The sequence below is a fragment of the Temnothorax nylanderi genome, unplaced genomic scaffold (assembly GCF_030848795.1).
Source record: "Temnothorax nylanderi isolate EJ_2023f unplaced genomic scaffold, tnyl_v1.0 TNYL_tig0008_pilon, whole genome shotgun sequence".
In the NCBI taxonomy this organism is placed as follows: Eukaryota; Metazoa; Arthropoda; class Insecta; order Hymenoptera; family Formicidae; genus Temnothorax; species Temnothorax nylanderi.
Genome location: NW_027249070.1, coordinates 1505600 through 1528280, shown reverse-complemented (window position 1 = coordinate 1528280; position 22681 = coordinate 1505600). Strand labels below are relative to the sequence as shown.

The window sequence follows — 22681 nt, the reverse complement described above, 5'->3', positions numbered from 1 at the left end:
ACTGAAGAAAGGACACTATCGCATTTCGGACAATATCAAGTTGGCTATGGAAGTACGTTTGTTTAACGGCCAGTTTGAGGCATACCTGAAAATAATTTTTATAAGCAATATCATGACAACCGACGACGTATCGACTCAGGACATCGTACAAATTCTGGGAAAAAATGTGAGTTAATAGTTAATGTATACACAAACGTCGGAACGGACATGTTTCATTTTTCAACTGTTTGGAAATTGTTTACAATGAAGCAAATTCGCATCCGACTGACATGTATTTCGTACAGGTGAGTATTCTCAAGTCGGAAAGTCACGGTCCGGACGTCACTCTTGAATTCCGCGACAAGTTCGAATTGTTTGGTCAACTGTTGTGCGACCTGACATGTAAATTCGAGTCGTTGTTATATTTATCCGAGAATTACATCTCCACGAACGATCCTAAACAATTTATGAGCGGGATTGTCAGAACGTGGAACTATATTAAAAAGCAGGTAAGACACTTGTACTTTACATATTTATGCATTTCTTGTATAAGTATTTACAGGATTGGCGTATCAATTATACAGGTCTGTGAAAAATGTTCCAAGATTCAAGTGGACAGTCATACGCAATCTGGAGTACCGTTATCGTCGCTCCTTGAAAATATAAAGAAAAAGAGATCTTTAATAAAGGAATGTTTGCACGTTCAAGAGGCTAAATACAGTCGTGAATATCTCGCGAAATGTTACGTTTTGTTAAATGAAATTGAAGGTCTATTACATAATCTCAAAAGATCCGATGATAAGGCACGTATCTATGAGTACCGTTAACGTTTAATACATCATTGCATGTTATAAGAAAAGTTTGCAAAATATGTACACGCCTATAGGATCTTTCCCTAAACAAAATTATATAATTGATCTTTTTTTTTTATTTGCAGTTACAGCAATGCATAGCTATATTGAAGTTGAATCCATTCCTTGTTAAGCTAAATTCTGCTGTAGACGCATATGTCTCGAATATTGAGATAACGCCGATCGACACATCCAAGTGTCCAAAACTGGATGTTTTCCCAATTGTCGCCAAACTTCTCACCGGTGAGTTATTGGGCGACGAACCTATGGATCCGCATCGCGTTCTAGCGGATAATGCGCCCAGGAAGCCAGTATGCATTATTAAAATAAAACGCAGAACGGACGTTCCATCGATGACGGCCGTGGAAACGTAAAAGCGCAAAATTATGCATTACAGAAGATAATGTTATATAAATAATTGTATTTCAGTAATAATTTGTATTTGACAACGTGTCATAAACATCAACGCGCGTCGAACAAATCTCAAGGAATGGAGCTTATCTCTTATCGGTATGCAACGTATGGATTATCCATAATATGTGTACATTATACACGTTTATTTTGGTATCTTAAAAATACTACATACCGCTCACAGACGCGATCGTCGTTCTCGATAGTCGGAGACTAGATTTAAAAGATGCCCTCGAGGTCGGGGATAGAGCAGGACGGTGCCAATCTTAGCGCAAGGTCTTTGTGACGTAGGAATTCTGGCGGAAGAATCTGTTTCTTTCTCTGTAAAACAGAGAGGTAAGCAGAATACCATCCGTGGTAGTGTACGAAATGTAAGACAACGAGGACACATCGCTGTTACAACTAACCGGCGGAGGCTGCGGAACGGTGTGCATGACGTTGGTAGCGACGGGCGCCCATCCTTTCGTGTTCAAGCATTTGTAACAGGACTTAGACTCGCCGAGACACGTAGAATGATACCCATGACCGCAGCCGAACACCACTACGTGATCGGAACAATGCGACAACGGCTGTCTGCACACGGGGCAAGTTACGGAAACGTTGCCGCATGCTCTACCGGCGTCCCTGAATGATAGAAAAATTGTTGCATATAAGCTGACGCTAGAAAATTTGTTGCATATATGCATGTAAGATTCAGGGTGCGAAAGTTTGTGAATTTCGTCACGATGAAACCTCTTTCCTGCTTCATTTTCATGAAATCTCCTTCCCTTCCGCTCTATTGGCATTCAAGAAAATGTTGCATTTTGAAAATTAGTCGAGGAAATTCATCGTGAAGCTCAGCGAACTTTCGCACTCTATTAAAAACTAATTTATTTCATATGTCATTAGAACTCCCAGGGTACCTCAAGGATTTTTCCAGAGCCTTGTGAAGTTCTAAGCTCACTAATCGTGCGGTAGTTTCGACTAGGGTTTGCTCGTATCGCGACTGAGTGAGAACTCCGGACAGCAGTTGCCGTATGTCACCCATCGTTCCGCTCGTTGCCGATGGATTTCTCAGAATTTGCTCCAGTATGTTCGACAGTATCGACGTACCACTCAAAGATTCTAGAATTAATCTCAACAATTTGCCGTTCAATACGTCTGCCTTCTGCCTATTGTTCTCCGAATGCGATCGAAACATAACTTCCACGAGGGGCATCCAGTCGAGATTTCCCGCCGATCTCCGACATATCCCCGCGAGCTGAATGGCGGCGTGTACCGTCTCACTTTCCGGAGCCTTATCTTGCCGGTACATCTCCAGCCGATCCTCAAACTCTTTCAGCAGAAGATCGAACGCGTCCTGGTAATTACCAAGCTTCTCCAGCATTACCGCCTCTGCATCCTTACATTTCCATTTCCGGACGATTTTTAACGCTTCGTCCAATCTACATCCGTGCGGCCCGTGCAAATGACGAACTACGCGCGCCGGCTCCAACTCGCACATTAGCGCTAGATATCTCTCCAAGTGTTCAGTCGTTAATTCTAGAGAAACGTCCTCCTCCTTGTATTGCGCGACCTGATATAATGCTTCTAGCAGCTTGTATTCCAAGCTCACATTATCGATAAAATCCTGCAGTATTGCATCGATCTTGTTTTGCAATCGTGCCGCGATAATCGTGGCAAACTGAAGAGCGTTGATCGTAACGAGAGTTGTGGTGTGAACCGATATGACTTGATCTAACCAGGCGGTCGACAGATGCTCGAACCAGGGCCATATGTCATGATGCCTCGATGGCTCTAAGATCATGCATTTACATACCGCCACCCAATCTTCTCGCGCACTGTACAGTAATTCCGCGACTCTTATGCTGTAATATAAAGTCGTAATGATAATACATCGCGACGTATATACTAACGAAGCATAGAGAAACTTATAGGTCAATTAGAGGTACTTACAAACTCGCTCTATTCGCTAAATTTAATAAAGTGTTATCTGAAATATTGCACAACTTTTTCGAATGCAGCAATCCCAACACAGCGCTTTCTCTCTCAGTCTTAAAGTCCTTCGGCAATTCTACGTGCGAGTCGATGCACAATATATCTATCATTCTATTCAACGTACTAGACTCCAAAGTAACCGTGCTTTCGGATACTTCATTCGCGACAAATATGAGAACCATAAACTGTTGCTCCATCGTGATGTAATCGTTATTTTTCGGAGTAAGCGGCGTACTCGGCATAACAATGCTCAACAAGATGTCTATGAGCCTCTGTCTGTGCCGGAGGCCCATTTCGGAGGTAAATTCTGGCTCCTGAAAAGCGATGGCTATAACATCGAGGAAGCCCTTCGCATCGAATTTCAGTAACGTTCTCAGGTACGGATACTGCCTCTCCATGTCAGTCGCCAAACTCGAATGCTGAGATAACAAGGCTCTCAATATGTCCGCTTTCGCTTTCTGCGGCATGCCCTCGGGGAGCTCGTTTTTGGGAAATCCGCGACCAGCGAGACAGCAGCTGGTATAAACTAGAATGGCGTTGCCGAGTTTTATACAGTCTCGAGAAAGCGCGGCTGTTGAGTCCTGTAATAAATTCTGTAGTACCGGTACCAATTGATGAATGGGCGCTGTGAAATCGCCCAACGCTGTTGTCTGGAGATAAATCAGCGCTTCCCAAAGTCCGCGCTGACGACAGATTGTCGTTACCTACAGACAAAAATGTACGTTCTGAAATCGTAGACGTTCATAAACATCATTTTTTTTTTTTTAATTTTAAAACGTAAACGTCTATTTTTCACTGTCACAACGCTCGCGAATGGTGAGACTTACTTGATGAATATCTAAGCAATCCACATTGAGCAGAACCACGATCGCTTCCAGCGAATCTACTTTGTCTTCTTGATCATAAAGAGAGACTAATTGCTGGGCGATCAGCGGCGGCAATCTTGGTTGAAGACTACCATCTAGCAGAGGAGCTTCGAGGGCGTGCAAGTAACTAGTTTTCAGTCCTTCCGACTCGAAGACTATGTCCCACAACTTTCCGTATAGCAAATCTAGATTTTCCAATTGTATGCAGTAATCGACGCAGGTGAGTACTATCGTATCGTAGTCTATATTTTCGTCCACCAAACACTGATTTAATTCGTCCATATACTGCACCAATACCTCGCAAACTTTATCACGCGCTATTTGCTTGCGACGTTGCTTAGAACCTCGCAGGCCGATGACCGCCTTGCCTTTGTCTTGATAAAAGGAAAGGCCCAATGCTAACGCCTCGGGGAAACGTTTCTAAAATACGATAAAATATTTTTATTCCCATAGTCGGATAATTTTTATCGCTTTGAACTGACCTGCATGATTAGATGTTGCAACCTTTCAGTCCATGTTCTCATACATATCACATGTAAACTCTTTATACCTAATAACAACAGCTGCGTACCGAAGACTACAACGGTGTTGTAGCACGCCCGCTCACCGGCTAGCGCCATCGCCTGTGCAAAACGTAATGTAAATGTAGTACCAAATACATTTCTGTTTGTCCTCGCACACCATTCCTCATACCTTGGAAACATTTCCGCCGGTAGATAATCCCTTAAAATGACTAGAAGCGTAAGAAATACCAACGCGACTCATGTCTAACGTCTCCAAATTATCCTGCGCTCTTACGTCTAACAAATGCAATTTCTCTTGAGCATCCAGTATCACGAGAGATCTCGGATTTAACCACCTCAAATTGCTTATCATATACGGTAGCGTAATTCTTCGAAGGGGAGATAGTTTTACCCGCGTACCAATTTCAGTATATACCTTGTCAACAGACAATATTTTTGTTAGTATTTTTAAAAGAAAATCAGACAGAATATAGACTGATAGAATATAATGCACTTAATCATACTTGATAAAAATACACCACGTTGTCCCTCGCAAGCGCCAATACCGGATCGATCACGCGAGAGCCGTCAGCCGTTTGTATGACAACTAGTTGCCAGGACAGTTGCGGTGGTGCTATCGCGGCACCGGTCAACGGATGACTTAATACAACGCGCATTCGCGGTCTTATGCTGACTACAATTACCTACGAAATAAGATAAATGTTATATACATTTAGCCGAATATTATATTTTCGAGTCTGTTACGAAGCACAACCTTCGATAACGTCGCCATTGCTACTAATGTATAATTTTTCAGTGGATGCGACGGCAAGTGATTCAACAGCAGAGGCTCCAGAGTGCACACCTCTCCCTTGGAGCCGCTAAACAAACATCTACTGTCGCAACCTCGCACGCCCATCACTCTAGTGAAATTCAGTTCGAACACCGAGCCACCGCTGTCGCTGCACAAAGCTATTTTTGGCGAATCTGTAAACTGAAGTGGCTGGTTCAAAACTGTCAATCGAACAGATAAACTAATTTCACGCATGTGCAAGGGAATCGATGGCAGATTATACCTTAACGTGTAACACAGCAGTGTCGAGCGGGTGTACATCGGTGAGGATTCTTAAAACTTTTCCATTACTGCTATCTAACATCAAGATGTGTCCCCTGACAAAACCAGCTAGTACTCTACTACCGTCGTAGTTAAAGCAAAGAGCAGAAACGGAACCTTGGTGTCTCGCCTCCTGATCGCACCATCGCAATGTTTGCGAAGAATCAAAGCCCAGTATTAAACCGTGGCTGGTACCGATTACCAGCATGTTCCCACCGGCTGCGACTGCGCTGGCCAGACCAGCGTTGACTCTCTCCTGCATAAATCATATTTAACAATGACTATTTCAGGCTCGGTTACCATGCACGCGGCACGTAACTGATGCTCAAAAATCTAAGGAAGATCAGGACGTCTCCCGATATCTTTCGCATAATGAATGGAGTAATTGCTCACATTGGCCGATACAATTTGTGATGTTATTCCTTTGAGTATGACATGCCTTAAGATAACACCCGAGGATGGTCTCTGAGCGGTCTTGGAGGATTTATTTAACGAATTCAGCGACAGGTGACTGCCGATACTGGTTGTCTCGCTGCTGCCGAGTTTCTCTACCAATGGCACACCGACATCGTCCTCCGTCTCTGACAGTGACTCGTAATCGGGCTCCATCAGGATACTCTCTAAGGTGGGTAATTCTTCCACGATTGGGATGGCATATTCCGTGTTATCTAACTAGAAGGAATGCGGCATTAATGCTGTTATCAGAACAATTCCGGTGAATTAAATTGCAATGATAAATCATGACAGGCGAAAAAGATATTAATTAGGAGTACAAGCGGCAAGTGACATAACGCGATTTGCTCAACGAGATAACGAGATCACGTTGCGTCAGGTATGTTTTATACAATATATTGTCGCACAGGCGATCGCGGTTGCATAGATAGATACCTCCTCGATATCCAAATTAATAGCCTCCGTAACGAGACACTCGTCACTGTCGGATACAAATTCATTCTCGGCCATCTTACGGGTTGAGTTACGTTATCGCGGCCCCGGTCAGAACGGCTGATCTACATGCATGTGTATTTGACAATTGTTTGACACTTTTGTTTTCGTTCTACATATTCGCGAGAGTGCGAGAGCGAGAGCGCACGTAGCCTATAGATATGGTGGTGTGGAATTCCTGCCACGACGTCCCGCCGCCCGCGATTGGCTCTCCCATGCCCGGCGGATTGCCAATAAAAGTCGGAGCACATGTTCTCGAGGAAACGTCAAAAAGGTACTTTCTGCACTCATCTTTTTCTTCCTTTTAAATTAATGGCACTTGTCTCTCGACAAAGACAATACGGCCAGCTTCATATAATTTGTAGGATTCTCTTTTCTTGTTATATTTTTCCCAAAAGTCTTATAATTTAGGATAGACGCTGTACTTTCTGCTCAAAGCGTAAGAAAATGTATGTACTGACAGCACTGAAAAATCTACAGTTCACGTCACGCATACTGTAGATCTTCAGTACCGCCAGCGCACTTCGGAGCGAGTTCCTCCCCGCAAGTTTACAATTTCGCGTTGTTGATCCGTTGAGGTTAGGTTAAGACGCGTGTGTGTGTGTGTGTGTGTGCGAAGATTAAACTCTCTCTCGTCAGCTGCATCACGTTAAAATGCCGCTGATAGTGGTAACTGGCATACCGTGCAGCGGCAAAACGACGAGGAGCGTCGAGCTGAAGAGTTACTTCGAGGAGAAGTTGAAGGGCAGCGGGCAGACCGTGGAGATAATCAGCGAGAGCGACGCGATAATCCAGGCGGGCTACGATAAAAATGTATATTTTGCGGGTAAGTCGAGGAGTTAAGTGGATATTTCCACGAAGACAAACGTTCCCATAAATATAATCTCATATCTGTAGATATTTTAGACGCTGCGTCAAATATTCGTGCCAATCTGTCTTGTATTTTTCAGATTCGAAACAGGAGAAGGCTGTTAGGAGCTCAATGAAGTCGAACATTCAACGTAAACTGGACTCCAACAGCTTGTTGATATTCGACGGCAGCAATTACATCAAGGGGTATCGATACGAGATCTACTGCACGACCAAATTGTACAAGACTCCTCAGTGCACGCTGCACTGCAACTTGCCGATCGAACAAGCCTGGCTGTGGAACAACAAACGACTCGAGTCGGATCGGTACAACGAAGAGATCTTCGACTCGCTTGTATCCAGGTGATTGCACAACGATAATGACAATAATCATATGAAACCCATTGACGATCTCTGTAATATTTAGACATTGAATATAACAGGTACGAAGTACCAGAAGCTACAAATCGATGGGACTCACCACTTTTCACGGTTATGCCGGAGGACAATCTAACGTGTGACGAAATTTACTGCTACCTCTACAAAGGCAAATTGCCGAAGCCAAATTTGAGTACCCAGAACGTTGGTATCTTTTTTCCTCCTTTCTTTTGATGATCATTTGGTGCGACCGATGATCAGGTATTTTATGCAGACATTTATCCTTTCAGGCGCCGTTAGCGTCCACGAATTACCTGTACGAATTGGATAATATAACGAAAGATGTAATAAACGTAAGTTATGTGCAATAATTCGAGAGTGTACTCCATATCGATGGAGGAAGTGATTGAGCGTTAAATTCCAGAATTCGTATGCAATAGCCACACTTTTGTTCTTTATATAATCTATATAAAGTAATCTACTGTATATACACGTGCTTTATCAAACTATATAATTTAAACGTTAATCAGAAATATTTTTCTTTCATATCAAAGGCGGTATTATCGATGCAACAACTGGGAGTGATCCACGATATAAAAATACCGGGTTCTAGCGTGAATTTAAAACGCGCGGCCGCACCGTCGAGACTCGCGATGTTACGAAGACAGTTTATAAACTTTAGTAAAATGCAACAAAATAAAGTTGATCAAATTGCCACATTATTTATACAATATCTCAATAACAACATACTGTAAAACTGAATTTGTATCTTTTTTTTTTTTAATTTTAACATGACTTTGTACGTATGTATATATGTATATATATATATAATCACATTATGCACAATAATGTCACTCGCACAATTGTACAATATAATGAAAATCATTTAGGTTGTAACATTAGCTTGTAAATAATTTTATAAACCTTTGTCAAATATATCATTATCGAGTTTCAATCGAATGACTCACGATACAATGAACAGGAGATACAACTAGAGTTATGGAACACTAATGAATTTAAAAAAATAATTTTTCTATTATCTTCAAATCATTACTGAAGTTATGAAGACAATTTCTCGTAGTACCATTGAAAACTCGCTCGTACGAAATGAGTCTTTGAACTCATACATATTTGAGACAGGTAAAGATGTAAAAAAAGAAAGAAAAAGTATAAGTCTTGGATGTTACGTAATCTTACAGAACCATTTCCAGCAATAGTTCGTGAAACACGGGTGCACTTAAAAAATAACTTTTTAGCGTTCAACTCTTCCCGAAGAAAAAGCGCCACGCTTTAATCAGTTCTCTTGTTCTTGCGCACTGTTAATTTCGTCCCCATTCTGATTGTGATTTACACCGTCTGCATGTCCGTTAGGTTTTCGACAAACAAAGTACACGCTATTGTATTCGCACTGTAACATACTGTTAACGTTCTGAGCATAACGTGTTTTCACTTTTGTCTGCTCCTTCTGGAAAAAAAAAATGAACGATACGTTTGTGAATACGTCCCGAAAATATCGTATGCAAAAATAAGTTTATTACCTCCAATTGGAAGCCGAAGCCCAGAATAACGTCGCGGATGGCCTCGTAACTCGGCTCGATTGACTCTTCATTCGGTAAATCGCTGAAATGATAGAGCAACGGTCCGAGATTTATCCAGACGCCACCTGGCTTCAGGATCTTATAAATTGTCTCAATAAATTGCACAACATTATTAGCACAATCTATAAAGAAACATGTCGCAACGCAATCCCAATGCTCGCTTTCCGTATAAACCTGAAATAAATCGTGTGTGCCGATTTTATTAAACAAACACCATTATGATCACATACATATTATATATTCTCGTTGTACCTCTAAGAAGTCACCCGCGGTCATAGAAAATTGCGCGGTTCCTGGAAGATCGCTCGGGCTCACGTCGGGAAAGGAAACCGCTTGCGTTTGATGCTCGGGTTTCAAGTTGTTCATATACTGATGCACCCACGGATGTACATGATACAAGTTTATATCTCTACATCTGTTTCAAAAGAGAGAATTGTGGTAAAAGATTCGAGGGCGATTATTGCCCGCACATATCATATTTACTTACTTATTTAATACAAAGTTTGACGCAAACAGCATGAACAGGGAAAATTCATTCCCTTGACAGGTATATCCGCGCTTCGCTATCTCGAAGGCGAGACGACCCAATCCGGCACCAGGTACTAAAATATGTATGTCCGACGGCGTACTGGAAATTCAACTATCATTTGATACTTCTCTCAGTCTACTTCTCGCATCTCAGCGTGACTTACAAGAGAAGCTTTCGGAGCATCTTAAAGCAACTTTAATTACAGTTATATAGGTTCTTTGAAAGTTCGTCCAGTCTACCGCGCGGCTTAGGCCTCCAATAAGAAAAGTCACTTGAAACCTCTAAGACATTTTGCAAGTTTCTCTTGTTTTTGCTTTCTCGTTTTCTCGGTATATTAATAGTAACTGCTCACGCAGTAATTACAGATTATCGTACCAAAACTCCGATGGAAATTGACATAATATTTCGTCAACGATTGGCTGATAGCACGCTTTTCGTTCCTCAGCACCTTCCACACTCCAGTCTCGTACCAATTGCTTAATGGTAGCTTGCACTTTCTCCTGATCTGACATTACAGGCCTTAGATTTACCGTCTGCAACGAAACCCATCTATTTCACACAATAGAACAATATCTGTGAGAGTATGTTTAAACAGTTAAACGTAATTTCGGCAAAAAATATGACAATAATATCCAAATATCGATTTCGTCGTACAAGTAACAAAACTTTACTAAATTAATTATTAACTATATTTAACAAGCAAGATATTAGATGTTCCTTACGTTGTCAACCTGTGCGGTGTTTGGACAGACATTTTCGAATATATGGGCCACATCTTTTATCACGAGCTTTATGATCTGATCATTGTATTCAATACACCGTTTGACCTCTTGCAGGTGTTCCCTGTATTTCGACAGAAGCTTCTGGTGATGTTGTGGCAGACTAAGGAAATAGGACTCCGTTTTTCTTACTCTCAGCAGAGAGTGCGTCCTGTGCAACAAACAGAGGAGAGATTGTCAGGCCCCAGTGGCGTTATTTACATAATAAACACATCACGAGAGAGGTGACTTCTAAATGGCAATCGTTGACAAATCGAGTCCTCGCGACGAACGAGTAACGCGACACGTTCTTCTCGTGGCTCATCGGCATTTGACACAAAAAGAGCGACCGAGAGTCCGTTGCCGGTTCTCGTCGACGACGTCGGGGTCGGCTCGAGGAACAAGAACGGACGAAAGGGGAAGGGAACAGCGGGGGGTCGGCGTCGACCGAATTCACCGGGCACTCACTTGTAATATCTGAACGCGGAAACGATCCTCTGGAAGTGCTTCCGCTCCTCCTCGTCCTCGTAACTGTTGTGCATTCTCCTGGGATGCGAGCTCACGTTCATCGCTTCCATCTTTAACGCTCCGCCTCGTGAAGCGCGCGGCGCGGGCCTTATTTTGTAATGAAATCCCACCTCTCGCTTCTCTGCGCCGCGCTCTCTCGCACGCCGTGCCGTGCCGCGAGAGGAGCGTTATACAGCCCGTTCGCACGAACGGGACTCGAGGACTCTCGGAGGAGCCGCTCTCGAGCGGCCCGCACCTTCTGCACTCGAAACGAGAGAGACGTACGCGTCGCGCGTAGGAGCGGAAGGGAAACGCGATGCGGTGGGTACAGATGACCGGGATCGCGCGGTCGGTGTCCCCTTTCACATCTTCCGCGGTTATAATGAAATAAACGTCGATCGAGGGGGTGAAGGGGGCACGGAGGGTGCGGCACGCTCGCCCGAGACAAACAGATCCCGGGAGATCGCGGTCGATTCTCTCCGTTTCGCCAACTCCAAACTATCGTAGCTTCCCCCTACTCCGAGTCAGCTGTTCTCCGCGAGCTGGGATCTTTCCCCTCTCGACCCCGCACCGTCGTCTCGCGATCCCGCGCCGCGTGCGGCGTGTTCGCGTGTTCGCGCTTGCCACGTGACCGAGAAAGCGAGCGAAGGACGGAAGTGCGACGTGCGAGTCGTGCGACGCCACCGTTCTGCGCGTGTGTCGTTCAAACGCGAGCGAATCTCGCGCGGGCGGGTGCAGGCGGGGGCCCCGAGGGGAGATTTTCGTATGAAGGAACCGCGCGCTTGGTCCCGATTTGACCCACTGACCTCGGAAAAGCGGGGATCGATCGCGAATATCCCCGCTGCGCGAATCTGTCGGATTCATGAAAATCGCGCGTAATCTAGGGACTTTTTTTTTTCGCCGCCCAACTTCACGCGCCTCGGCAACGCGAAGACCGTGAAGTCGCGTTCGTTCGAACGGGGAGAGAACGAAACGGATGGAGAGAGGTTTTTATCGTTCCTTTTATCATCTGTCGCTCGAGTTGTGCGATTTTTCGATCTTCGAAGCCTAGAGCGCTTCCCGACGCTCCGAGCTAACCAAAAATCGGCATTCGACAGCTCGCGCGGAGAAGATTAGTCGATTTGGCGGGATGGCGAGGCGGGAGATCGCGTCGAAAAGCGCATCGACTGCTGTCTTCCCTCTCTCTCTTTCCCTCCGGCGTTCGCCATTTTTAAAAGGAGCTCGACGCTCGACGATCGGCACCGGTTCCCCTGGTTCCCCGCAACCAGCCGCGAGACTACGCCACTGAGCCGGGCACCCGTGGGCGCCCAGTGGGCGGCCGAGGAGGTGAGGACCGAGGAGCGCGCGAGGTGAGGTGCGACGCGGCCGAGGGGGCAGGAGGGTGAAGGAGGGGGGCCAAAGTGCGCGGCAGCGCGGCGAGGTAACGCGCGAGAAAGAGGTGGTGGGTGCGTGCGTGCGACATTCGCTCGCTCATCCGTCCGTCGTGATTTCAGTGATTCGTCGTCGTGCAGGGTCGACGAGGAGAGGTGTTGTCCGCCGAGAATCCGCGGGTATTCGTGGGTCCATGGGCGTGTGCCAGCGTGCCGCCGTCAGCTCGTGAGGAAGGCGCCGACGATCTCTCTCTCTCTCTCTCTCTCTCTCTCCACTCCGCCCCGCCCCGTCCCCCTGGTGCCTCGGTGAGGAGCTGTGTGTTTCGCGCGCCCGTCCCGTTCGCCGCGACGAGGGTGAATTACCATGTAAACGGAGGCGACGGAGAGGCAGGAGAAAGTCTCTCTCGCGTTTTGTCCCATCCCTCTCCGCCCCCCCCCCCCCCCCCCCCGGAGCGAGTCGAGGAGGGTGGACCGCGGTGTCCAGGACGAGGGTGAGAAGCGCGCGAGAAAACCCTCTTCCTTCGGAGCCAGGGAGTCCCTCTCGCCCCGACACGGTGAACGTCGTCGTCTACAGTCGCGCGCGGGTCTGACAGTCGCAAGCATGTCGGGCGTGCCGCTGATGTCCAGCGGGCTGAGCAAGCTGAAGAAGAAGCACTTCCGGGTGAAGCATCAGAAGGTTAAGCTGTTCCGCGCGAACGAGCCACTTCTCAGCGTGTTTATGTGGGGTGTCAATCACACGGTAAGCGATCCCTCCGTCTTCCCTCTGCTCCGCGCCCCGCGCGTTTTGACGTTTCTCGCCGTCCGCGGCGACGGCGAGCGGTCGTCGTCTCGTCATCGCCACGTTTCTATTTTCATTTTGCGCGTCCTCCCGTCCGTCGCGGACTGGTTGCGTCATTATCCGTCAAAACGGAACGACGTAATACACGTAATACACGTCGGAAACACTGATAGCACCGCGTAATTATGTCAATTGCTCTTTAATTCCATCGCGTGTACGTGGACACTTTGCAAGGTGCACGGCGATGCGTCCTCCCTGCGACATGACGTTCCTTCGAATGTGTTGGATCGGTATTTTTCCGGTGAGAATGCTCGCGTGAGAATAAATCGGGCGAACTTGACTTTAATTAACTTGAACTTTAATTAATTAAGCCTGACCTCTGAGTGAGATAAATCTATGACTGTTGTGTTTGTGCTGCCTTGCAGATAAACGAACTTAGTCACGTTAACATTCCAGTAATGCTCTTGCCAGACGATTTTAGAGCTTACAGCAAGTTGAAAGTGGATAATCATCTCTTCAATAAGTAAGTTTGCCTTCATCATTTTTTGTGTGTGTGTATATGTGTCATACGATCACGTATAATATTGACTCCGATCAGATATATATCTCTTGATCATACGTATCTCAGATCATATTTTGCTAATTGTGAACGTACATACGTCCATACTGTTTCTAAATAGACTTGAGCAACTGTGCAGGTGTAATGAGATAATCTTAGAAATATTTAGACAATATACTGCCTATTATATATATATATATATATAATGCTCGGTACTGAGCCAATTGGCAACTGCACTTAATTTTAGATTTGTTTATGTGCTAATGAGTAAATCTAAGATTTTACCTTTAATATCGCAGAGATATTTCCTTACGCACAATCTGTTCTTCTTTTTTTCCAGAGAGAACATGCCCTCCCACTTCAAAATCAAAGAATATTGTCCGTTAGTCTTTAGGAATTTGCGAGAAAGGTTTGGAATTGATGATTTGGATTACAAGGAGTCGATGACAAGGTAATACCTGCGCGTTGATTATCCTCGCTGTAATCTTGATGTATCTGGTATAACACTATGTATAGTACGCAGCAAATGCACTGTTACTTTGCATAAAGTTGAGGATAAACTTGCTTTCGCGGTTGCGCGACGACATCGTTCGTCGCGAGTAAATTAGGGAACGGCTACTGCGATGGCTTTGTAATGTAAGGAATTTTGATGTGGTAGATGTCGGGTGTTTAATCCTTCGCGAGCAAAGCAGCGTACGGATTTGGTCGAAGGAATAGGCAGAAGAACTCGTCAAATGGTTCAGCGCGCCGCTACCGTTCCGTCGATTACCTTTTCCTCTCCTTCTTCTGCCTCCTCGCACAATTCTGTTCTAAACAAACCGCTGCGTACCTGCAGTCTTAAACCGAAACGCCTGAGGTTAGCAAAACTTGATTTTGCCATGCTGTGCGTTTTCGTCGTTTTCTAACAAAGTTAAAGGCCTACCCGGAGGAGCGAAAATCGGCGTGACTAAGCATAACATTTCATTAATATCTTAATTATTGCTTTATTCAAACGCGGCAAAGTTTAAAACACTTTGCGAGTGTAAGCTACCACTGAAAGCTTGTTCGATTTAAAGCATGGTGAGAGAGAATATTTCAATCGAATCATTATCATTAAAATATCGCTCACTGAGATAACCAAGATAATTAACAAGTCAAATGCTTTATATCGACGGCGATGACGGCAGTAACGATAACGATAATCATCCTATTGATCATAATAAGAGTAAAGGGAACATTAAAGGCAATGTGAGGAAATAATAATATTCTGATATTGATTATTTGTAATTTTCAATTAATATCCCTGCATTAACGTAATTATTTATTTATGGTGGACTCTAATATCGATCAAGTCGCTTCGCACGCCAGGTATTCTCGGCTACATCAAAATACCCACCGATTATCTAATATACCGCTCTTAACAATGATTCAGACTTGCCAAGATCATGATCCCATATTGCCCCGTGTTAGCGGTCATTCGAATTGAATCATTGTTTGATCTCCCTTTAAAAATGCACATCCACACGCATACCCAAGATGCGGTTTGCGCATTTCTTCTTCCAGGTCGCAACCAGTGCTCGACGATTCATCTGGGAAGAGTGGCGCAAAGTTTTATCAATCTTACGACAAGCTGTTCATAATTAAAACCCTCACGAGCGAGGAGGTGGAGAGGATGCATTCGTTCTTGAAGCATTATCATCCCGTAAGTACAATCGAAAGTGAATGCCATGAATATTCGAGATTACACGGACATTGCGTTGCAGTATATCGTCGAGCGACATGGAAAGACCCTGTTACCGCAATATCTGGGAATGTATCGGCTAACCGTTGACGGCGTCGAGCACTACGTGGTTGCCATAAGGAATGTATTCTCGAATCACTTGACAACGCACAAGAAGTTCGACCTGAAAGGCTCGACGGTGGACCGGGAAGCGTCGGATAAGGAGAAGGAGAAGGATCTCCCTACCTATAAGGATAACGATTTTGTTAAGGAAGGCATGAAGATATACATCGGGGAAGATGCCAAAGCTAAGCTAATAGAAACATTAACCGCCGACGTAGATGTAAGTATTTCTATAAACGTATAAACTTTGATCGCGCGAAGTTTTGTACTGAGAGTTGTATCAAGAATTACCTTGAATTATTTATCGAGATAAAAATTGACTTCGAATTTGTGAAGGATTTTCAAGTACTCGAGATAATGTGTGTTTGTCTCCGTAGTTCTTGACGAGATTACACTTGATGGATTATTCCTTGCTCCTCGGCGTGCACGATTGCGCGCGTGCCGAGCAAGAGAGCAGAGAGCGTGCGGAAAGGGAGGACGACGAGGACAATCACGATGAGGAGGACGATAGCGAGTCCGGTAGCGGATTGGAATCTCGAGGTCCAATGGCAGAGTAAGCGGCAGGATTTCTCCCTTTCTTGTTGGAACAAAAGCTGGGTTTTCACTTTGATTTATCGGTAACTCGTTTGTTTGCAGCCGCTTGTGGAGTTGGAGCGGCGTCGGCCACGCGGTTACCAACATGGCAACGCCCCCCGAGTCGCCGCATGCCGCGTTAATGCGCGAAACCAGTCTACAATACGAAGATGCGATAATACCTGAGCTAGATATTTACGCTATTCCTAGTAAAGAAGGTACTTTCCCCAAGTAAACTGATAATCGTGCACTTTACGAGAAATGCGAATGTAAAAAAAAAACGCTCACCACGTATATTTTATTTTCCTAGGTGCTCCCACGAAGGAGATTTATTTTTTGGCCATAATAGACGTGCTGACGCATTATGGCGTACGTAAGCAAGCGGCGAAAGCGGCTAAGACCGTCAAATACGGTGCTAACGTCGACGGTATATCCACCTGTGATCCCGAACAATACGGCAAACGATTCATAGAGTTCATGAGTAAAGCAATAGAGTAAAGAGTATTAATTAATCGTTGTGCATAAAATTTGTTGTGCATGATGAATTTACGACGATATTACCGCTTACTGTGTACTGTCGGAGTGAAATCGAATTGATCGCAACCCGCACGAGAGAGAGAGAGAGAGGGAGAGAGTCCTGGAGATTGAATCGTTGCAGTCTGCGCTCAGTTTGCTTTTCGGCACTGGTTATCTTCTTAATAGCGCTTTCACTTGCGGTTCGCACGCGATCGAAACGAATCGCTTGTTTCGCGAGCTTTTTAAGCGAACGCGTCCTTCGCCGATATTTCTATACGTCGATATTGTTTTATTATATTTTACGGCTGGCAAGAGATTTTTATCCTCGATTATTACTTATATCGTGTTTACGTTGCTTCGTTTAAGTCAGTCCTCACGTCAGTCGTGAAGAAGTGTGATCGGTTTCTCGAATCTGTCACTTGAAATTTCTCCTTCTCCGTGATAGAAAGTTCAGTCGCACATAGCGTTACACAAATAGAAAAAACGACGCCTCCTCTTTTCTCTGTCGCCCGTTCTTTCTTCTCATCGCACACGTCTCGAAAAAAATGTAAGCGATAATACACCCAACGATCTTGTATCGTTAGATGAATCATTCGCGGCAGAAAAATAACGCCATTGGAGTGTACAGCAATTGAGCAGGCAGTATTATCTACGGATTGAGATAAAAAGCTTACGAAGTCGTACAAATTCTTATCTACTGATATCGGTAGCCGTAATATCTGAAAATATATTAGCAATTTTTTTTTTTTTTTTTTTTTTTTTTTTTAGTAGCGGACTGATTAACGGGCGTGAGTCATGTTATATGCTACACTCTACAGAAAGATATGTAACTTGATGTGTTACCGTTGCAGTAAATCTCAACCAAGCATTGGTGGCGCTTGCCAAGTGTAGAACTGTCTGGGTACGCGCCTAATCGTTTTATCATATAAGATGTAATTTTAGTAGCTCGACGAAACTACGAATGTCCATTCTTTCGCTGAGGTTATCGATAGCGGTGTATACTTCGCAGTGTCGAGGACAATGTACACATACACGCACACATACATGTACATATGCATATACAAACCATTGCGAAATAAAATACACTTTGTAAATGTTATGCTTAGTTCGGTTCGATTAAGTACGTTTCGATTTATCGCCGATCGACGATACTTCGGTCACTTCGCAGAATACAACCGTGGAGAAACGACAAACGACGCGATTCGTATGAACGATATTATCTACACGACACATATCTCTCTTTGATGACTCGTCACGACACTCGAGTCGGCAACTTGCTATCACGGCTTTCATTTCGCAAGAGAATACTCAGAAGAACGACGCGTCGTTCTTCCGAAGATAGGCACCCGCAGACCTCTGCACAATAGTATCGTTTGTCAAAAGTTACGACGTGGATCTCCAACTTCATTCCGTATCGTTCGTAAATTCGTTCATTCAATGAGAAAATATTTGAACGAGAGTCGAACGTAATTGTTGAGCAACTTGTATCGTATTACGAGAAAGGAGAATATGCACCGCGTTGCGTAAGACAATATCTTTAAATAATATCTAATACACTTTTATATACATATATATATGTATAATTTGTTAGAGAACCGATCATAATATAACTAATTAATCTAACGATTAATATATTCATCTAGTCTTGATACTTCTTAATTTTATATATTTTACCGTTTAATCGCGCGTACCGGGATTAACGGGTGCGATAGTCCAGAGGAGGAGGGGGTGTCCGTCGCTGCATATTTGTTGCAGGATACTTTAGATCTCGAAAGTACGACCGGTTTCCGTGCGATTGTCAATCGTACAGGAATACGGTTAAAAACCTCCTTCGACCAGCGGAATCTTGCAGACGCGGCAGCGTTCTCTGATAAATGAAGAATTGCATCCATCCGTTAGCATGCGTCCTCGTGTGTGGCAACGACAAATCTTTTTGTTCACATTCAAATAAATTGAGATTCATCGATACGCAAAGTCATTTTTTGTGCAGCTTTATTACATGTGTAAGATAACGTTGCAGTCTTTCTTTCTAGTTCATCATCTCGACGTTTACAGAGAATCCGTCTTCCAGCTTATAAATTACGATATATGGATACTTTGGAATTGAAGCGTCAGATATCGCTTTACGACACTTGAAAGCGAGAGAAAAATAAATTGTTATTATTTCTGACATTGGGACATTTAGCCTTCTACAAAACGATGTCAACCGCGCGAATTCCAAGGTATCTATATGGAAAACGAGAAACTAAAATGGCACTCTCAAATATATCTGTTAAATAGATAACAAGAAATAAATAAGAAAACAATATCAACTCTGCAACTGTCTCGTAAACTATATCTCGGAGCTTACAAAGATTTCTGTCAATTTAAACGAGACTTATGTGTTTACCGGATTATTTTCCAGTTATCTGCCCATTACGTTTTTTTTTGCACTGGGTGGAGATATCTGCTTCAAGCATTCTATATCGTTAAATACTATCTGCACCCCTCCTCCACAAGTCGGCAATACATTGGCCTGCAACGTGCAAGGAGATACAATAACACGAAATACAATTCTCCGAAGTAACTCTAAACGGAGCCTTACCTTGTACAATTTGGTCTCAAGTTCGCCGTCCGCGTCTTGTTCCTGCGAGAGGAGGCAGTACCTGGAAGATCTGGCCATAAAATCTTTCGGATTCATCAACTTTCGGATGGTTCGTTTATGAGACTGCGTTCGCGGTTGTAAAATCGTACCGGTCGGAACTATCCCGGTAGGACGATGATCTATCCATTTACCTACGCTTTGCACTCGCTGGTATCTGGGGTTTACTACTGGAATCTGAATTAATATACACGTAAAGATCAGTTTACATATACGCGTTAACCGAAGAAGCGTAGCATTGTCGAAAAATACAAATTGATCTACTCAAAATTACGCAATTCTCCTCGTTACCTTTGTGTTCATTTTTGTTTTGGTTTCAATCGTGGTATCGATCGACGCAATCGTGAATGACGATGGAGAATCAAGGGGCGTCGTTGGATTTGGTTCCTCCGAGATCTCGGTTTTCGAGTCCGGAGGCATGGAAGATTCCGTCATCAGGATTGGTTCCTTCGTGGCATTTCTTTGGACATCGTCAGAATTGGTTCTCGCGCATAAGGATAACCGTCGTTTTAAGCGATCGCTGCACGTGAGCTTGCCGCGAGACGCTACCGCGTCTCTTGATGTCTGGCAGATTTGGCCATGAGGGCCGGGAATTTGAGAATCGATGAACGCCACTGTGGAAGGTTTTTCTTTGGCTAACGACGAGCTTGGTCCTTCTGTGGCTTTTCCATTGGTACCATTGGAAGTGATTCTTGCACGACAAGACGTCTGGCGGATTTGTCCACGAGGGCTTCTGGAAGCTTGAAGATTGATTGGCGTCACCGTGGAAGGTTCTTCCTGGAATATCGTCACATTTGCTTTTTCCGCCGCCTCTACTCTCGAACTCGAGGCTATCGGTGATGTCGGGGCGACATTATCGGACGTATCTTTACGAGCCGAAGTCAATATTTGCCTGACCAATCTCATTTTGTCATCCTTCTTCTTAATGTAGCTCTAAAAGCAGGATTTCAATGCATGAGTCAACGAAGATTATCTCAGGAAAGATGATCCCGACATATATCGAAAAAAGATTAGTTTGTAAAATAAAATCAAAAGTATATACCGTCAACCGCTCACGTTGTTCCTTCAATTTAATCTCCATTTCCTTGGTCATTCTATCTCTCTCCGCTTGTATTTTAATGTTGCATCTCTGTATTATTTTTTGTTTCTCTAGAATGTGTTCTTTGAGTTGCCTGTCCTTATTCCTCAACTATACAGAAATTGTATTGTATAAGAAAAAATAACACAGTGTGCAAAATGTCGTCAGGAAAAATATGCTTACTTCTTGCTGTATATTTCTTATAGCGTCGCAAGCATCATTCAATTTGTAAAGCAAGCCATCGATATTGTTCTGTAACTTATACACACGACCTTCCAACGTAGATATCTGAAGAATTTGTCACACATTAAAAGAAAGAAATTAAGAAAGATATGCATTATGAGACGTAATGGTATCCATTGCATCTTATTGCATATGTAACTTACCATCTCCTTCTGTTCGCTGTTTTCACGTCTTAAGAACGCGTTTTCACGTTCCAGTTCCACTAATATATTTCTGAAATGATTCTCTGAAACGAAAACGTCAACCTTGAGCAATTACACAACAGTGAACCAAGGTCAAAACGCTGAAAGATACACGGAGGATCATTCTTACGTTTCTCGTGCAGGTCCTCCTGCAGCAGGTCTCTCTTTCGAATACGCGTCTCCAGAAATCGCATCAGCCTCGCGTTCGCCCGCTCGTCCTGCGGATCCGCCACGCTCGCCTTGGGAAAGGGCTCGCACAGGCTGCAAACGAGAAAATCGCGATATAGGTGGACGCGTGGTCGCGTAAATAAAGAAGTCCATGCGATATCCGTTCCCGGGTCAACTAACGCGGACATAATATTAATACATGATGAGAGACACGAGAGTCTACTTCTTCTTTTTCTTCTTCTTTCAAGTTGCTGGCACCGGGCAGTACTTCGCCCATAAAGCCATAAACAGGTTTAATTTTGAAACTAGGTGTGTATTTATAATTGTGTCGACGCGAGAGTCGACAGTCGGAGTGAAATTCACCGCAACAATCGCGACAACTCTCAGCTCGTCGGTTCACAACAGTTCACACACAACAATACAAGAAAAACACACGTGTCACATTACAACGACGTGTCAGGCACTGTCGCGCGGCGAAGCATTTAAAATCTACCGCACGTCGCGCCGTTCGAGCGCAACCAGAGCAACGCGCGCGCGCGCGCGCGCGCCCTACATTACCGACCGTCGGTAAGGTCGCGCCGCGCGTTACCGACCGACCCGGTCGCCCACCTCGCTCGAAATCCAAGATGGCGATACATGCCGCTCGCCGCTCGCGATTCCGTCAGGCGCGTCGAGACGTTTGAACGGTCACCATTTTGCAAGCCTAGGCTAAAAAAATATGAGAGAATTATGCGGGGAATTCCATCATTCTGTATAATCTCACGCAGGTATAGGTGTGTCTATTTTAACTTCATTATATCTAGATCGACTCAGGGTCATTTATTAAATTCCGATGATCGAATCGAGTCGTCTCGGTACAATCCGGTAAGCCCCGCGTTTGTCTATCGCGCTATCGCGCTAGATTCTTTTTTTCCCCTCTCTCCGCACCAGATTGCATAATCCCTGTAATAATCGTCTTCCGCGATCGCGTCATAAAACATATTTTTTGTTTTGTTTGCAGACCCTCGCCGGCATCTGCGCCTCAATTGTCTCTCTGTTATCTTATTTATATTGCATCGCTATTTTACATAAATCCCCTTTATTCCGTACAACGCCGTTTATGACGGATCGAGCCGGGGTTCTCTCTTTCTTCTCTTAATTAGACTCTGCTCGTTAGTACGTGCGCTACATACTGATTGTAGAAAATAGGGGAAATGTGTGGCCGGGGCGTATTAAAAAAGGAGCTGTGTGGCCTCGGAGGATTAATATGTATAATATATTTCGATTCTCTATTCTGATTCTTCAATCTATATGACAAAGTCACAAATGGATTTCTATCTCGAATTCTAAACGCAACTTGCAGATCGTCGGAACCGCGTCCGATTTTAAGATAGAACTCCATTTATAATTTCAGTGTATTAGCATTTTAACGTGCGATATCTTGATTTCCGAAATATTTTTTATATCGGCATATATAAAATATAAATAGAATTCCACTCTGCGGGCT

General features: G+C 44.2%; 6 protein-coding genes across 10 annotated transcripts; 3 read left to right on the top strand and 3 right to left on the bottom strand.

Moving 5' to 3' along the window:
• Positions 1-46: 46 nt before the first annotated feature.
• Positions 47-1204, top strand: LOC139784497 (uncharacterized). The gene is made up of 3 exons (XM_071723675.1): positions 47-166; positions 285-782; positions 917-1204. The coding sequence occupies exons 1-3, from the start codon at positions 47-49 to the stop codon at positions 1202-1204; spliced, it is 906 nt and encodes a 301-aa protein (XP_071579776.1).
• On the bottom strand, positions 498-6730 carry Vps8 (vacuolar protein sorting 8). The gene is made up of 13 exons (XM_071723445.1): positions 6590-6730; positions 6095-6373; positions 5664-5957; positions 5363-5581; positions 5112-5291; positions 4778-5023; positions 4567-4707; positions 4046-4504; positions 3177-3922; positions 2144-3088; positions 1649-1865; positions 1417-1562; positions 498-632 (listed from the first exon to the last, which is right to left on the bottom strand). Exons 1-12 carry the CDS (start codon positions 6662-6664, stop codon positions 1461-1463), a joined length of 3903 nt encoding a protein of 1300 aa, XP_071579546.1. The 5' UTR covers positions 6665-6730; the 3' UTR covers positions 498-632; positions 1417-1460.
• A 64-nt stretch (positions 6731-6794) lies between these two features.
• On the top strand, positions 6795-8635 carry LOC139784478 (protein KTI12 homolog). The gene is made up of 6 exons (XM_071723664.1): positions 6795-6920; positions 7286-7472; positions 7597-7858; positions 7939-8077; positions 8164-8226; positions 8428-8635. The coding sequence occupies exons 2-6, from the start codon at positions 7301-7303 to the stop codon at positions 8626-8628; spliced, it is 837 nt and encodes a 278-aa protein (XP_071579765.1). The 5' UTR covers positions 6795-6920; positions 7286-7300; the 3' UTR covers positions 8629-8635.
• On the bottom strand, positions 8632-11901 carry LOC139784447 (carnosine N-methyltransferase). The gene is made up of 7 exons (XM_071723634.1): positions 11227-11901; positions 10723-10930; positions 10376-10533; positions 9959-10099; positions 9724-9886; positions 9412-9645; positions 8632-9338 (listed from the first exon to the last, which is right to left on the bottom strand). Exons 1-7 carry the CDS (start codon positions 11334-11336, stop codon positions 9168-9170), a joined length of 1185 nt encoding a protein of 394 aa, XP_071579735.1. The 5' UTR covers positions 11337-11901; the 3' UTR covers positions 8632-9167.
• A 663-nt stretch (positions 11902-12564) lies between these two features.
• Pip4k (phosphatidylinositol 5-phosphate 4-kinase) lies at positions 12565-18851 on the top strand. Of its 4 annotated transcripts, none has more exons than XM_071723575.1 (10): positions 12565-12685; positions 12759-13374; positions 13839-13936; positions 14313-14423; positions 14631-14828; positions 15515-15653; positions 15715-16014; positions 16172-16347; positions 16431-16585; positions 16678-18851. In XM_071723575.1, the coding sequence occupies exons 2-10, from the start codon at positions 13237-13239 to the stop codon at positions 16863-16865; spliced, it is 1503 nt and encodes a 500-aa protein (XP_071579676.1). In that variant the 5' UTR covers positions 12565-12685; positions 12759-13236; the 3' UTR covers positions 16866-18851. The 4 variants fall into 4 exon arrangements, with proteins under 4 accessions (XP_071579676.1, XP_071579672.1, XP_071579689.1 ...); XM_071723571.1 differs by having other exon boundaries at positions 15488-15653; XM_071723588.1 differs by lacking the exon at positions 14631-14828.
• Positions 18852-18858: 7 nt separating this feature from the next.
• On the bottom strand, positions 18859-22672 carry LOC139784384 (kinesin-like protein KIF23). 2 transcript variants are annotated; one of them, XM_071723561.1, is made up of 8 exons: positions 21376-22672; positions 21158-21288; positions 20989-21071; positions 20786-20890; positions 20567-20713; positions 19816-20457; positions 19468-19701; positions 18859-19398 (listed from the first exon to the last, which is right to left on the bottom strand). In XM_071723561.1, the coding sequence occupies exons 1-8, from the start codon at positions 21381-21383 to the stop codon at positions 19288-19290; spliced, it is 1461 nt and encodes a 486-aa protein (XP_071579662.1). In that variant the 5' UTR covers positions 21384-22672; the 3' UTR covers positions 18859-19287. The 2 variants fall into 2 exon arrangements, with proteins under 2 accessions (XP_071579662.1, XP_071579657.1); XM_071723556.1 differs by having other exon boundaries at positions 21158-22672.
• Between the last annotated feature and the right edge of the window lie 9 nt (positions 22673-22681).